This window comes from Python bivittatus, unplaced genomic scaffold (assembly GCF_059951505.1).
Source record: "Python bivittatus isolate LINGU-HERP-01145 unplaced genomic scaffold, Pbiv_v1 ctg000200_np1212, whole genome shotgun sequence".
Classification (NCBI taxonomy): Eukaryota; Metazoa; Chordata; class Lepidosauria; order Squamata; family Pythonidae; genus Python; species Python bivittatus.
In genome coordinates this window covers 21,759,705-21,776,035 of record NW_028277040.1, presented here as the reverse complement: position 1 = coordinate 21,776,035, position 16,331 = coordinate 21,759,705, and the positions used below count along the sequence as shown (strand labels likewise).

The 16,331-nt window shown below is 39.5% G+C and overlaps 1 protein-coding gene across 2 annotated transcripts in view; it reads left to right on the top strand.

Moving 5' to 3' along the window:
* The window catches only part of MAP3K20 (mitogen-activated protein kinase kinase kinase 20), a 120,574-nt gene that overhangs the window by 55,052 nt on the left and 49,191 nt on the right, over positions 1–16,331 (top strand). For both annotated transcript variants that reach the window (XM_025165115.2, XM_015887662.3), the window contains exons 9-10: positions 150–224; positions 9,421–9,527. In XM_025165115.2, coding sequence (XP_025020883.1) covers positions 150–224; positions 9,421–9,527 — 182 coding nt within the window. The remainder of the gene's footprint in view (positions 1–149; positions 225–9,420; positions 9,528–16,331) is intronic.

Below are 16,331 nucleotides of genomic sequence, written 5' to 3'. Positions count from 1 at the left end.
ATTTTGGTTTGCCCTTATGGCAAACTCTGATCTATTTTTAGCTGCATTGCACACAGGTAAAATATGGAAAATCTGCTACAGTAGAGGCTTTGGACTGGTTGTGTGCTCTTCATTTCTGTTCATTGTTTCCTTTCTTGCTTCTCTTACAGAGATTGACCATTCCAAGCAGCTGTCCTGGAAGCTTTGCCGAGTTGATGCTCCAGTGTTGGGAAGCAGACCCAAAGGTACTTCTTTCGGTTGACATGCTGTTAAGTGTATCATTGGTTACTGTTTTAATTGCACTGGGAGAAAATATGCTGATGCTGAAAATGGGAGACTTAGAGACCCTTGGCATATATATGATTTAAACATGCTGATTGTTGGCTTCTCTGATACAGAATTATTTAAGAAAGTAAGCAGGTCAAAGAGTGGATCATCATTAGCCAACAAATATCCCGTTTTCTACTAATGAATGGAAGTTCTGGAGTAGGGTTTGTATTTTGTTACAGAATTATTTTGATTGTATTTATTTATTTATTATATCACATTACATTTCTAAATATTCTGAGCCATACAATACATTAACATGACAACAAACCAACCGTAATGACAATGACAACTCTTGACAATCCCCTGTTGCCTATTTTCGTTTTGGCATGTCTACGTAGTACTCACAAGGGAGTGGCTGGATTCCAACTCCCAATATTCCTGCCCAAGGGCTATGCTCATGTGCTATACCACAACACAACTGGAGGGCACCGGAATGGAAAAAGCTGTGGGCTGAAAAATCCAGTTATGATATTCATTCCTCACGTGCAGGAGATATTGCACAAGAGTTGCCCTACGATATAAGGGTCAGGCAGGATCTTGGAGATCACTATATATAAGATAAGTGCAGATAAAAGAAAGAATATCAGATCAGATCTTTTTACAGTCCTGAAAAATAAGCAGCAGTAATTTGTGTTTCCTCCTGGATTAGTTTACATATGACTGAAGCCACTGCCCTTAGCGGAATCAGTGATAGGCGTTTGTTCAGGCCAAGGAAAACTGAGGGTTGGATTTTTGATTCCACAAATTTTTAATATAGTTTCCCCCCCCCCCCCACAATCTGTAATGTAAGTGGGGATCCCTCTGTACAGCTAGAGGAAGCTATTCATAAGGTTAAAAAAAAAATCTGTATCTTTAATGGCAATTAAATAAAACAAGATAAATGTAGTCAAATAAGTAGTAGGGGAGATAAAATTCCTACTGAAATCAGTGTCACATTTTATATTCAAATAGCCAAATATTCTGAGGGTAAGATCTTTTTCTTGGTGGCAATACTGCTGAGAAGGTTTTTCAATCCCTGTGCTGATATGACAGAGCTTTCCCCAGTGGTTTTCCCTTATAATATTCTACCACAAAAAAGCTCTTACAAGCTTTTATTTTCTTTCCTTTGCCATGAAAAGAAAAAAAAAGGCATAACTTTCTGCATCCTGCAACTATTTTTGTAATTATAGTGAACCTCAATTTAATAAACCTCTGTTCAGGATACAGTGAACCAGATTTCTGCCTGGACATCTCCCTGAAGTAATGGATGGGCCTGTGGCATCCAAAGTAGTCTGAAGGAAGCAGTTAAATGTTAATTTTATGACGTTCATAATGACCTACATCATTTGTGTAGTGAAGTTATCATGCAAGTTAAAGTAATGAAAAATGAAAAAAAACTATTCTTTCCTGATAAATTATGGAAAGATAGATACTAAACTGTTTTACTCAGAAACCAATTAAATTTCATTTTTTAAAAAACTTCACATCATTCAGTATTTATGGGTATTAAAACACACTAATGTTAGCATTTGGCAGCTTTGAACTCAAGATGATCCAGAGTGTAATTAATGCCAATGAAATGTGTTCCATTTTAGTATTTCTTGCAGTATGTGTGTGTATGTGTATGTGTATGTATAGGTATATGTATATGTATAGCCCCTCTTACCCCTGTGGATGCTATGTGCCTTCCTCAAGCTCAGATCTTCTACTAAAGGCCTGGGAGTTTGAGGGTTCTGCGCAGTATCTCAGCTGTTCCTAGCCCTGCACTTTTCTGGACAGAGACCTCTGATGTTGTTCCTGGGACCTGTTGGAGCCACGCTCCCAGCTTAGGAGTCACGGCCCCGAGTGCTCCTACCACCACTTTGGCCTTTACTCTCCACATCCTCTCTAGTTCGTCCTTCAGGCCCTGGTACTTCTCCAGCTTCTCATGCTCCTTCTTCCTGATGTTGGTGTCACTTGGCACCACTACATCTATCACCACCGCTGTCTTCTGGTCCTTGTCTACTACCACAATGTCTGGTTGATTGGCCAGTACCTGCTTGTCTGTCTGGATCTGGAAGTCCCACAGGATCTTAGCCCTATTATTCTCCACGGTCTTCTATGGAATTGCCTATCTGGAATTGGGAGGGTCTTCCCATACACTGTGCAGATGTTCCTGTATACAGTGCCAGCTACTAGGTTGTGCCATTCAGTGTATGCTGTTTCTGCCTGCATCTTACACCCTGCCACTATGTGCTGGAGTGTCTCTGAGGCCTCTCTGCACAGTCTGCACCTTGGGTCCTATCTAGGTCCTATCTTCTGCCTCTATGGATCTGGTGCTTAGCACCTGTTCCTATGCTGCTATGATCAGTGTCTCAGTTCTGTCTTTTAGTCCAGGCCTTTATAGCCACTGGTAGGATTTCCCAGTGTTAGCCACCTTAGCTATCTGTTGATGGTACATCCATGCACGATCTTGTCTTGCCATGGCGCTTCCTCTGCTTGAACTTACTCCCATGTCTGCTGCTGTCTCAGGCTTTCTCTCAGCAGCTCATCTTTGGGTGCTATCTTACTGATGTACTCCTGGATGCTCTGGGTTTCATCCAGGACAGTGGCTTTGACGCTCACCAGACTCTGCCCACCCTCTTTCTGGCTGATGTACATTCTCTGGATGTTGGACTTGGGGGTGAAACCTTGGTACATTATGAAGAGCTTCCAGGTCTTCACATTGGCAGCCTCCATGTCCTCCTTTGGCTAGCTCACTATACCGGTAGGGTATCTGATGACTGGCAGGGTGTAAGTGTTGATGGCATAGATCTTGTTCTTCCCATTGAGTTGGCTCTTCAGGACCTGTCTTATCCTTTGGTGATACTTGGATGTTACTGTCTTCCTTGGCTCCTCATTGTGGTTCCCATGTGGGATACCAGGGTACTTGTAGCTGGTCTGTATGTCTGAAATGTGGCCCACTTACCAGGTTCCACCCCATCAGTCTTAACTACCTTCCCTCTCTTTACTACCATCTGGCCACACTTCTCCAGTCCAAATGTATATCCCAGTGTAGATCTGTGGCAGGTGGATCAGCGAGTCGATGTCTCGTTCACTCTTACCATACAGCTTGATGTCATCCATGTAGAGGGGGTAACTGGTGGTAGTTCCACTCTTGAACTTGTATCTGTATCCAGTCCTTGTGATTATCTGGCTGAGGGGGCTCAAGCCTATGCAGAGAAGCAGTGGGGACAGTGCATCACCTTGGTATATGCCACACTCGAGGGCCACTTGTGCAAGCTGTCTTGAGTTGACTTGCAGTGTTGTCTTCCACAGTCCCATTGAGTTCTTGAGGAATGTCCTTAGTGTGCTGTTGACTTTGTATAGCACCAGGCATTCACAGATCCATGTGTGTGGCACTGAGTCATAGGCTTTCCTGTAGTCAATCCAGGCTGTGCTCAGATTGGTCTGTCTAGACCTTGAGCCTCGGGCGACTGCTCTATCTATGAGCAGCTGGTGTTTTGAGCCTCTGGTATTGTTCCCAATGCCCTTCTGAGATATGCTCATGTACTGGCCCATATGGTCCTGTAGCTTAGCAGCTATGATGCCTGATAAGACTTTCCATGTTGTTGGGAGGCAGGTTATTGGCCAGTAGTTGGACGGTGCTTTTCCCTTGTGGGGGTCTTTCATGATCAGCACTGTCCTTCCTTGTGTTAGCCAGTCTGGGTGGGAGACTGCTGCTAGCAGCTGGTTCATCTGTGCTGCTAGGCGTTCATGCACTGCTGTTACTTTCTTTAGCCAGTAGGTGTGGATCATGTCCGGGCCAGGTACTGTCCAGCTCTTCATGTTCTTGACCTGCTGTTGGATGTCTGCTACTGTAATGGTGACTGGTTCCTGTTCTGGGAGATTGCTGTGGTCTGCTTTCAGGTCCTGCAGCCACTTTGCACTGGTGTTATGCGTCTTCTCTTTCTCCCATATGTTCTTCCAGTACTGTTCAGTTTCTGCTGCTGGTGGCTCACCTGTTACTGTGATGTTGCACTGCAGTTGGGAGTATACCTTGGATGGTTCTTTGGAGAACAGGGCATTTATCTTCTTGGCCTCTGGTTCTCTAGTGTATCTCCTTAGCCTGGTAGCCAGTGCTGTGAGCCTTTGTTTAGCAGTATCTAGGGCTTCAGATGAAGTCAGGCCCTTGTATTTTTTCAGTAGCCGAGTCTTATCCTTAATCTTCATGTGCTTCTGTAGTTCTGCCAGCTAACTTCTCTCCAAGTTACCTTGATCTTAGCCCCCAACCTCATTTTCCGGGGGGTGGGGCTTATGAACTGCTGTTCTTCTTGATTGTGTACCCCAGCATCTCCAGTCACTCTGTATGAGATAGGCGGCTATATAAATACAATAAATAAATAAATTACAGCGGCTATAGCATATACCAGTTCATTGGTTTGAATTATGATGGTAGTAGGGATTGTCATGAGGGCTCTGTTGGCATCTTCTAGCATAGTATATATAGAGCAAGAAACTATCAGATGCTGTGGCGGCTATAAAGGAATCTGGCCATTCTCCCATTTTTTCATTCACACCTATTACTGTGATGGTCTAGTTTAGAAGGATGTAAATTCGACTGGCATCAAAGACAGGCAATGACATTTTTGTGGGGAAAATTGTGAGAGTTCTTTAGCTGCTACAAAGGAATAATAATAATGTATTAAATTTATATAATTCCCCAGTCCCTTCCAAAGTCTGAAAATTTGGTCCCTGCCAAATGCTAGTGGGCTGTAGGGGGACTCCTGTCCTGCACTTCTTATGGTCCTGCTCTAGTCAGTCCTTACCCACGTCTGACTGGGAGGGAAGTACGATGCAGCATAAAGAAACAAACCATTGGGACTTTCAATTAAAAACCAGTTAAGACATTACATCTACAGGTGGAAACTGTATACTCTTGCGTGTATCTGCATCTAGGTTATGCTACTACTGTTCCTAAAAGCATTATACATCAAAGTAGTCTTCCCCAGGCTAGTGTCCTCCATTGCAACATGGCTGACGAAAGCCAGGTTCCTACATTTAGGTCCCCAAATTTAAGTTTTACTGCAAAGGTTTGGGAAAATATTGTGCGTGAACCTGTCATGTGGAACAACAGTTATAAAGTGAAATGAAGAGAACAGCAAGCGCTTAGCTTTAAAAGCAGCAGATGGACCAAAAATGACAGGACAGAACATGAAAAAGAAATACCTTCACCTAAACATTGAATAAACAGTTCTTACAGAGAAGAACACTTGTCTCTTTTTGTTACAAGAAGGAATGAAAATATATATATATATATATATATATATATATATATATATATATATAATGTTGTTTGACATTTGAAATAAAGAAATTGTCTCTCTTTTATAATGTGAAAATCACTTGGATCTGCCTGGGAGAGACACCTCAGCATTGTTCCTAATTGTTTTTGTGCACCCAAATTAAAATGCACGTTTTAATTGCTGCATCTGTAATTTTAGCAGAAATGGTATAATTACAGGCGTGATGCAGAGAGAGTGTGCATCATCCCTTTATTATGTATCCACGTTTTGGTTTCCACCTTTTGTCTTAACCTTGTCTGGGGTCTGTCAAACAGACTAACGGAGGCAGTGCACTCCTGAGAAGCATTTTGCTAAGACTTTTTCAGTTTTCAACAATTATTCCACATTTTACACTGTAACAAAAGAAGCTTTAAATTCAGAAGAGAATGCAGGGAAATTATGAGTGCTTTGTCTGAGTCCATTCAGATTGGCTTTGGCTACGCATCACCCTGTCTTCCTCTGCTTTGTCACTGGACTTTGGGGTGACCTAACTCGCAATGCTAAAATGCTAAATTTGGTACACTCTCTCCTACCCTGAAAATTCATATAGAAAATTCATAAATTAGCACTGTTATGTAATGCTTATGATTACCCCAGGTTCTCCCACATTTTTAGAGGATTTTGATGGAAAGATACAATAATGTTTTTACTATCAACAGATAATTAGAAATTTCACACACAATTTTGGAAAATGTCTGTATAGACTGAGATGTTGGGCCTATGTAGACCAAAAATCTCACATTGCAAAAATAAAACATAATTCTCTCCTGGGCATTTGTATAATGTTCAAAACATGATGATAGGTAGGAACTGCTAAATCTTCCCAAATTTTGTATCATTTAATTGTGTTAGACTCAGACCTTAGAAAAGTTATCTTTCATTCTTTTTTAAAAAATTGCAGGCTTCAATCATTGTTATGAATATTTTTTCCTCTAATGTCTTTTTTAAAGAAAAAAGAGTTTCACTTTTCCAAGTTGATCCAATATTTTCATTCTGGCCTCTATATTAGAAAAATGGAGTAGTAATTACTAACAGAACAGGCATATAAACATCCACTTGTGTGATTGCCTGCAGTGAATCAAAATTGCATTAAGGCAAGACACGCTCAGGAGTCTCATAAAAGATATTTCTTTATTTTCAGGAGTCAATTAATAGGTAATTTTATGTTTTAATATGACACTCTTCCTGCTAAACATAATCAGAACAGTATGTAACTTAAGCATCAAATCATATGTCATCATAAAAGAAGTAGTACCATTAACTACCAGTTTATAAAACACTAACAAAGAGTTTCTAATATTTTAAACCAATACTAAATCCAAATCCAGCATGTCCAAAGATACCGTGCGTTAAAAATGGCAGCATTAAAACTAGGGATTATATATGAAAAATGCCCAAAATAGTAATTTCTGGTAAAAGTGACACAAAATGGAAGTTACAGGATATTTCACTGTTGTATCATCAACTTTTTCACATGGAAAATTCCTGCTATTCCATAACAGTTGTTTTCCCCTTATAAGTGGCAGATGGATTTATAATGGACTTTTTGGTGTATAAATTCTGTAATGCTCTAGCCATCTTCCTGAATGAGATGTAGCTGTACAGATAGAGCAAGCATTATTCTTTCTCCTCCTTGTTCCCAAAAGGGGGAATTACTATTACTAGCTGCTTTAGAGAATTGCTTTGTGTTTTAGTTTCTTTCCAGAACACAATGTCTTCACCACCAGCCATTTAGCTTTGCAATTTATGTTGCAGCTTAAAAACATTTTTGTTGTTGTTGTTTTTTTTACCTGCCCGACTCCAACATCAAAGTGAACTTGATATTAAGAAAACTGTAATTTAAAAGAGCCATGGTTTCAAAGAGATTTAGGAGTTTATTGCCGAGATTCTTCTGTCCTTTCTGATGCCTCCAGTAATATAGACTAATACAGCTGAGAAAGTGGTTTCCTCTCCTGCTGAAAATATCTCATGCTTTGAGTTGATAGTGAAAAAAACCTAAGGAGCCCCATACCCTGACCGCTAAGCTCTTACGTTTTGTACAGTTCATGCATAATTTTATCAGAGTGATGCTACTAAAAGGTATATTCGAAAATAAACATGACAGCAAGGCAAGTATAAAGTTAAATGGCTGAACATTGATGCAGGATGTTGCATTCCAGGAGGAAAAAAGTAATGGAAGTACAGGAATTAATTGAGTAGCTAGTAATGTCATTTAGTAACGTGTTTCAGAAGGAAGTCATATCTGCTGGGTGTGTGTATTAAAAAGATCAAGGTATTAAGGTTAAAAGCAAATGGTAACAGAACAAAAAATCAAGAAATGCAGAGCTAGCAACAAAGAATTTACCACTACCTTCAACCTTCCATCTTCATTCCCCAAGGCATCCTTCTGCACTGTACCTCCATTCTGTACTTTCTGGCCATACTTCAGAGAGATGGTGCTGGCATTTCTCTGCTTAATAGAAATCTCTGGGCTAAGGAAAAAGCAGGATAATCACTGGAAAAAACATGAGATGATAACCAAGTAACAACTACATTATGTGGACCTCCAGTAAAAGGGGAATCTTTGCAATTAACAATACGGAACCTAGCAGCGTCAAGGATTGGCCCTGTCATTCAGGCTTCCTTACAAATATCCTCAGATAGCGACGACGGCAAAGCCAGCATATGGGGCAAGCAACTCCTAAAGCCAACTACCTATAGCTAGGCTAGGACTAGCATTTGGAACTGAGCATGAAGCCGATAGTGAGCCATGGAACTGACATAAATACTAACCTGTGAATGCCAGGGAGGCAAGCTAATAAAAATATCTACATAATCACCTTTATGGGGTATAGGAAGCTACAGCTTGTAAGAGTAAATGCCTCTCTCTCTCTCTTTTTAAATTATGGGCTTCTCTGGGCCACCTTGACTCAGGAGCATTGTTTCCTATCACAGAGCTATATCATGTATAATTTTCATTGAGGGCTACAGATCCACCTTATGATCCTTGTGGAATGGAGGTTACCGACCCTAGGCCAGCAGCTAGCGTGGTCAAGCCAGGACAGTAGTCGGGCAGTCCTTGTCCCAGAAGATGTTCCATACCCATACAGTAGAATCACTTTACAGGGAAAGAACACAGTGCTTGATGTGGAAACTAGGCTACCATGGGGACAGAGGTGTCATAAACAGAGAATCGGGTACAATTTCCTACCATGCCCCTATGCAAAATACAGGAGTATCTTAGACAAGCTAAACCAAGATATCCTTCTGTTTATATTTGCGTTAACATCTATGGCTAGGAAAGCAGAATAGAGCCTACAAATCCATTTCCTGCATGTACAGTGCAATCAGATCAATAACTTCAGACAGGTATGTGGTTTATTCATAGTGAGATCACAACCTTTTCAGAGCCATCACTGAGAACAGGAAAGGAGCATAGATTTTTGGTTCTATTCTTTCCAGTTGAAAAAAATTACAAAATAGATTAAGGATACTGTACATCTTTTACAGTATTATTGTAATTATTTTACATGAGTAATGTGGAAGGTCCATTCAGGTCAGCCTCTTGTTGTTAGAGTTACAATTTTAAGACACCGTTTTTGTATTGAAATCTAAAAGCAGCAAGTTCTGCATTTATAGCTGTAATAATTTACAGCTCTGTGTTGTTTACCTAATAATTACCTAGTCAGCGTCCCAGTATGGGTTCCTTTGCAGTCTTAGACTTGCTGCTTTCATTGGAAAATGTTATTAATTCTGCAAATAGCGCCATATCGAAATGTACGTTTACAATATGTGTGTGTGTTTGTGTGTGTAAATAAATAAATGTATATATTGCTTTGTGTGTCTTCAGAAGAGACCCTCTTTCAAGCAGATCATTTCAATTTTGGACTCCATGTCAAATGATAGCAATCTTCCAGACCAATGCAACTCATTCCTGCATAACAAGGCAGAATGGCGGTGAGTCTTCATAGTTCCGACCAATAATTATGACATCTGTGGGGAGAAATGAAACATTTTCCAGAAAAGTAGATGGCCAAAGGTAGATGCCCAGTGTCTGAATTTACAGCTGTCTTGAAAACTCAGTAACACTAGCCAATTTCCCCACATTTTGAGCTGGAAAATATACAATGGCAATTGTGTAAGCCCCAAATTTGGATTACTATACTTAATACTATATATATTAAAAATCCTGAAATTGGAAGATATTAGAAAAAGTGCCCAAATATGTGATGTGCCATTATTCTCTTCACATTATTCACTATTGTGGTCTTTAAATCCTGCCTCAACTCCAAAATTTTAAGTGCAACTCCCAGCCATCATTGTTTCACTATCAAATGTGAACATTTGTGTTTCCCACTACTTTTTCACATTGTACTTTTTCTGCATAATGATGATCAGAAAAACAAGGTTGCAGATTGTGCTCAGTATATTTAGAAGCAACAAGTTGGTTTAAATCAGATGTACAGCACAATGGCCAAATTCGACCACAAAATTAAATGTGTAAGCATTAAGAATGATAGTTGCCTTATAGTCAGGGATAACAAACAGCTGTGAATCGAGATCACAACTCAGTTACAAACTTTGGAAGGAAAATGTTCTTGTCCATAATCTGTGTAGTCATCCAGAGCCAGAACACAGGCTAGTCAACACAGAGTAAGCAGGGGTAATATTTGCCATCTCAAAAAGTTGCAGTCATTATTTGGACATTTTCATATGTACACTATTGCAAGATTCTCTTCTGCTTTCCACTGTTCCTTGAAAAGTTCCCCGGAAAACTGACCAGGCCAAATTGATCAGGCAGTATGTATCCTGGCTACCTGTCTGTGGCATCTAACCTGCTTGTTGTTCTCTCCCGGGATACACGGCTGCAAGAGTAGGTGTGCAAGTAGTTACTAAACTGAAACAGATTGGGTGAGCCCTAGCTTTAATTAGTTGGACTTAAATTAGTCTTGACTTTGTTGTTTCCATTCATCTAGGTGAGTCTTCTCTAAGTATGTCAGACTTGCCATCCACTATTAATATCATTCATTAATAGTACCTTCTGTGCTAAAAGTCTGGACAACTGGACAAACTTAAGCATGTTTTTGCAGACATAAATCCTGTGGTATTTCAGCTGGAGAGAAATATTTTTATGTACAGTATTTACAATATTTGTAAACCACTCCAAAGTTATACACTCCAATGTGTATAAATATAGAAATAAAACAAATCGATATATATAAAACAGCTCTGCTCAGTGTGTGGTGGAGGCCTATGAAAAGGGATCTGTACAAGAGCAGGATAACACAACGAATCTTGCTGTAGTCTAAATTAAGAAACCTTGGCTATTCTCCAGGTAATGCAGAACACAATTTAGCAGCATGCTAGATGGTTATACGCCTACCTCCTTTGGAGGCCAGCTAAGAAAACCACGCAAGAAAGATTAGAGAGATCTGAGCACGTAAATAATATTTAGACACCCAAGAAATCTATAGAAAGTAGATTTGCCAATACAAAACATCCTAAACTTTAAGGGAAAAAACCAGTGGTGAACTGATAACAAGCAAGAGAATTTTACTGCAGGGGTGGAAAATGTGAGTACAGATGGGAGGCTGGAGCCAAGTCACATGATGCAAGTATAAATAGCTTGTTTTAGAACTGACATTCTTCTTCCACTGACTCAGCAGAGTGTGGCAACCATTCCCTCCAGCGCAGCCCTCTGAAGACTACGATGCGTTGTGCCATCTACTGGCCCAAGCTGCAAACTGCGCTGGAGATAACGCTTCGCGGTTTCTATGATTCCGGCGACCCTGATGAATTTTTCGTATAGAATACTAAACAGGCGTACTTGAGAGCAAGTCCCACTTATTTGCTACAAAGGGTACTTAGGGTTACAGCCTTTGAATTTCCAGATATGCTTAGGTCTCCCAACTGGAGCAACCTATGTGCCTTTTTACTGTTTGCTAAACTGGGAAATGGTTGCTAAGGTCTTGGAATCTGCTCATGTAATTAAGAACTTGAAGTAGCTAGCGCCTGTCGTTCGTTTTAAAAAACGGATCATTGTTTTGGTTTGTGATGGAGCAACAGAATATAAAGTTGTTGCATAGGTCAATGCAACTATATATACATACATACATACATACATATTTAAAAATACAGTCTTGGCAACAAATTTGGAGGTCTCTGGGGGTCATGCCCAAGTGTTTCTGAAGGACATATGTAGCCCAAGGTCTCAACTTGTGCATCTCTGCTCTAGAGAGAATTAAATCTTACTGATCTTAAAACTTGGATGAAAATAATGTAGAGGAGACATAAAGTAAACTTGAGCGAAACAGGAATTGTGCCATATTCTATTAGTAATGTTTGGACTGCCTATCTTGTTTCCTAAAAAAGTTCAGCTGTCAAAAACAAGCACACTGTAATGAGTTTCCTAATCTTTAAAAACTTATTTAAAAACACATTAAAAACTAAGGGCCAAGTTGCTTTAATGAACATTGTTAAAAAGAAATAGTATTGACCATAGATAAAATATATTTAATATATATAAGAAACTAGGATTTTCTCCTAGTTTCTTTTTTGGTTGAAAATGTTACCAAAATGGGGAAATTGGCTCTAGTGATTATGGGAACCCTCCAGAACATCATGAAATGTAACACAGGGATAATTGGTGAAATTCTCTTCACCCCTCTCGGCAGATCAAAGACCTTTGAAACCAACTCTTTCTGTTTGCAGAAGGGCACAGTTAGATACTAACTATTCTGGATATGTTAATTCATTTTAAAATAATTCCACTGAAAATCTTAATGAAATTATTATTTCACTTTATTTCAGTTTTTATCTCATGTAACACTGAGACAGAGTGAGCTGGGGTATGGGAAACAACAGGCAATGTTAATTTGTAGGAGTACTGAAATAAATGGAATACAATGATCACCAATGCTCAACGTAAATTGATAAATTTGTAGAGTAAGATATATTAATTGAGCAATGTATAGGAGTCTTCCATTTAATTACACTGTTTTATTATACATTTTTAAAAGAATGCAGATGCTTAGAGAATCTAACCTTTCTCTATAAAGTGTTTTTTGTCTAATGAAGGGAGATAATTATAGTACATACACAGTATAATTTTGACATTTAGAAAGTGTTGCTATTGAGGACAAAGACTTTAAAAGATGGATAGCATCTTGATACATTTTTTAAATGGATAGATAAACAAATAAGCAGATAACTGAAATGAAGATAACTTAGTGCTTTTATTTAAGACTCTGTGTCAGTGCATCTGGTGCCCATCAGGTTATTGAATCAAAACAAACATGGTTTAGTGTGATGACTGAACCCAGCCAATGAGTAAGATGGCGTCTTCAGGTTGTATGGAATTTGATTGGTATAGTGGCTTCAGAACATATTAGATGTTGTGTTTTCCCATTCATTGTCAGGCAAAGGGACAAAGAAATGCAAAACCTGAGTTTTATGTTTCTCATCCTGGCTTGTTAAGCCTGCAGAACTGGATTTGGATCAAGGCTGCACCACCAATGATTAAATAGACTGTGATATTTTATTTGGCAAAATTGGGTCTGGTCACTGGGGCCCTGTTGTACATCAACCATCTATGACAATTCTTTGCCTTAGGCCCATGCCAGTTGAAAGTCGGGTCATTTTGGGGTCAGGCATGCAATTTAGGCAAAAGAACTGGTGGTGGATTGACAGTGACCCTTGGCTCACAGTTCCAGGGATCTTTTCTAGCTGGGCAATAGCAAGCACAGCAGAAACTTCTGGTGTCTTGAACCCTGAGGAGTTTGAGAGAAAGGAAAAACCATACTCAAAATCAAGAGTGGATCCTTTTTAGTTAATTCAAAGAAAACATAGCCCCAGGGCTTAGCTACATATCTCAAATTTCCCAAATGGTAAAACTGAACGATAGAAATAATATAATATGAAGCTTACACTTCATCCTTCATCTTTTAGATGAAATCAGTGATTCCCCAAACATAATTTTCTTTTGTACCTTCAAGTTTATTCCTCTCAGTAAAACAATTTTACAGTGCAACTCTACATATTTTATTTATCATTTTAGTTTTTAAGGCCACCCAATCACAAATGACTGTGGGGAGCCTTAAAAAAAACCCACTGTGTTCAGTAAGGCTTACTCTTACTGACAATGATGATGTGAAGTGATCCCATTCATGTTTGGGGCTGACTTCTGAATATACTTAGGTAAAATTGTGCTCTAAGACTCCTTTCTCACTTCAGCTTAAAAGTTACCTTGATCATCACGCATACACCTTTTCTGGGATGTTAGTATTTTATGGATAATTAAAATGTTAACCACTATTATTTCAAATGCAGTAAAAATTCTGTTAAACTGAAGCTGTAATAGATTATTTGCTACCTAAGGTAATTTAAGTCAGCTTATACGTCATAGGCATAGAAAAACTTTGCCACACTTGCAGTGAAATGCAGTGGGACTGAGGTCTCCAAGCTGGGAAAATGGACCATCACACTTCAGATTTCAAGGGTGGAAGTATCCTTTTCCTAGTGAAAAAAGAAAAGTAACCCAATAGGAAAAGAATCAGGGATGAAACATTTTCCTCTGATATGCTATTGATTTTATGTAGAGGCAAAAAAAAAAAAATTGTGCTAGTGGGAACCACTGAAAAGTGTATTTCAAAGCGTCAGGGAAGGACTAGAATTCACTTTCAGCTTATCCTTACATCCTGCTGACTGGCACAGAGATGCCTCACTAACTGTTTTTAAGGGGCATGTCTACATGATTCATAAATATTTGTAAATAAATTGCATAATAAATTTTAAAAATTCAGCCTTGGTCTCATCCCCAGCCAACAGGAAAGCAGCTGAAATTCGTATTTTCTTGTTTCCCCTCCTTTCCCAACAGAAGTCTTGCTGTGCACTTGATCTGTGACACTTTATTGAAGATGTTGATGATGACACAGTCAGGGGCTGGAATCTCCCCAATGTCTATTGGCCACTTTTGGCTTCCCTAACCCTAACCTGCACAGTGCTTTGGGAAGTGCCGATCACATGGATGTAGTGCTCTTCTGAAAAAATACTTGGCCTGCTTCTAAATACGGGTTTAACACGCTATGGTTTTTTAAAAAAATAACAGGACAGGTCTTTCTTGGGTGAGCACTAATCCTGTGCTGCGTGGGAGGTTGTTTCAAGTTGAAAAGAGAGCTGGATCCTACCAGCAAGAGCATATTATAGATTTTCCAAGAAGGATTTTGCATGGCCATAATTTTTATTTTTATTACTTTGATGGAAGGGTACCACCATTTTGTCTACTCCTACATCATTGTGCCTGCTGTATGGACTACTACTGGTCAGTGCTACTCACTGCCACCATCTATCAATTGTATCTTTCCATTTCACTTCGCTTCCTTCATCTGTACCAGTTAGCTAGACGGTCATGTTACACTCCTCTCTCTCTGCGGAGAAGGAGCACAGGCTAAAGTGAAAGGGAACTGCTGGCCATGAGTTACCAATAATGATTCTGTGGTCAATCACTATCAGTCACTTGCAACAAACTGAAAATGTTTGATTATGTATACATAATTTGTCAGTGCAGAGAAGATCTTAATTCCATATTCTGAATACAGTATATCTTTGGTTCAGTAATACGAAACAGACCAGTTTGCCAGCTGAACAGGGCAGCTGTCAGTAACAGCAGCATACCATTGTCTCCTGTACTAAGTACTCACATTCTTCTGGAAGATAGTTAAAACTGCATCCCAACCTAGTCTGCTTGACAGGTTGATGGCATGGAGAAGTACTATGGGATGAACACTAACTCTGCTGCCTGTAAATCAGGTTAGCAATAGGCATTGATTTAGTTATTCTCCTGAAGAGCACTACATTTGTGTTTAAAAACAGACATAGAATTCTTTCACCACCACCCCGCCACCAACAGGTTGCCCCTTGGACAAGTTGAAAAGTGGCTATGTGTTCTGTCCCAGGCCCTTGCCTATGTTTGTCCAACCTTGCCCCATCACAGATTGAGAGAGAAGTTGGTGATTGTTTTCCTGCTGGCAGGTAATGTTCACTAGAAGAGGAAATGAAGCCAGGGGATCTATCTGGTGCTTTCCTGAACTTGTCCTGTGTCAGAACTGTACCACTCTCCATACTCATGTCTGGGTGATGACATGTCCTGCAGGAGAGAGATACTGTCTTCCACAATGTTTTTGGGTTGAGTGGGGAAGTATGCAGAGGTTCTGTTCACAGCTGCTGGAATCTTAGATTCATTAGAAACTTCTTTCGACAAGACACTCATATTCAAAACAAAACAAAACACACACACCCTTCTGGAGCAACATGGGAAGATTTGGGGACTTAAATGGAGGGCTGCTGTGTGCAGTCCCATGTTTTTAAGGTATCTTCATGTATTTTCGTTCATTCATCATGCCAGAATGGGATTTATTACTTACAGCTTCAGAGTGAATGTGAGAATTTGCAATGGAGTGAGGAAAGATTCCTGAGAGGGAGGAATTGACAAGAAAGTGAAGCATTTTTTTAAAAAAAAACTATTTAAGTGCAATGATAAAATGATCTACCGCACTTTGATTATATGCAGGATGCATATAGCATGCATGTTTTCCATTTGCATTGAATTTAAACCATTGCATAGAATGAAGATTTCTAAAAATATTGGAGCATTTCCAAATATTATTCTAAAGTGGTGCACTTAATTGTACTTATATGTGGACTCAGTCTCATTATATCATAGTAAAATATGAGGACAACAAATAGCAAAGCCAGAGACTTTCT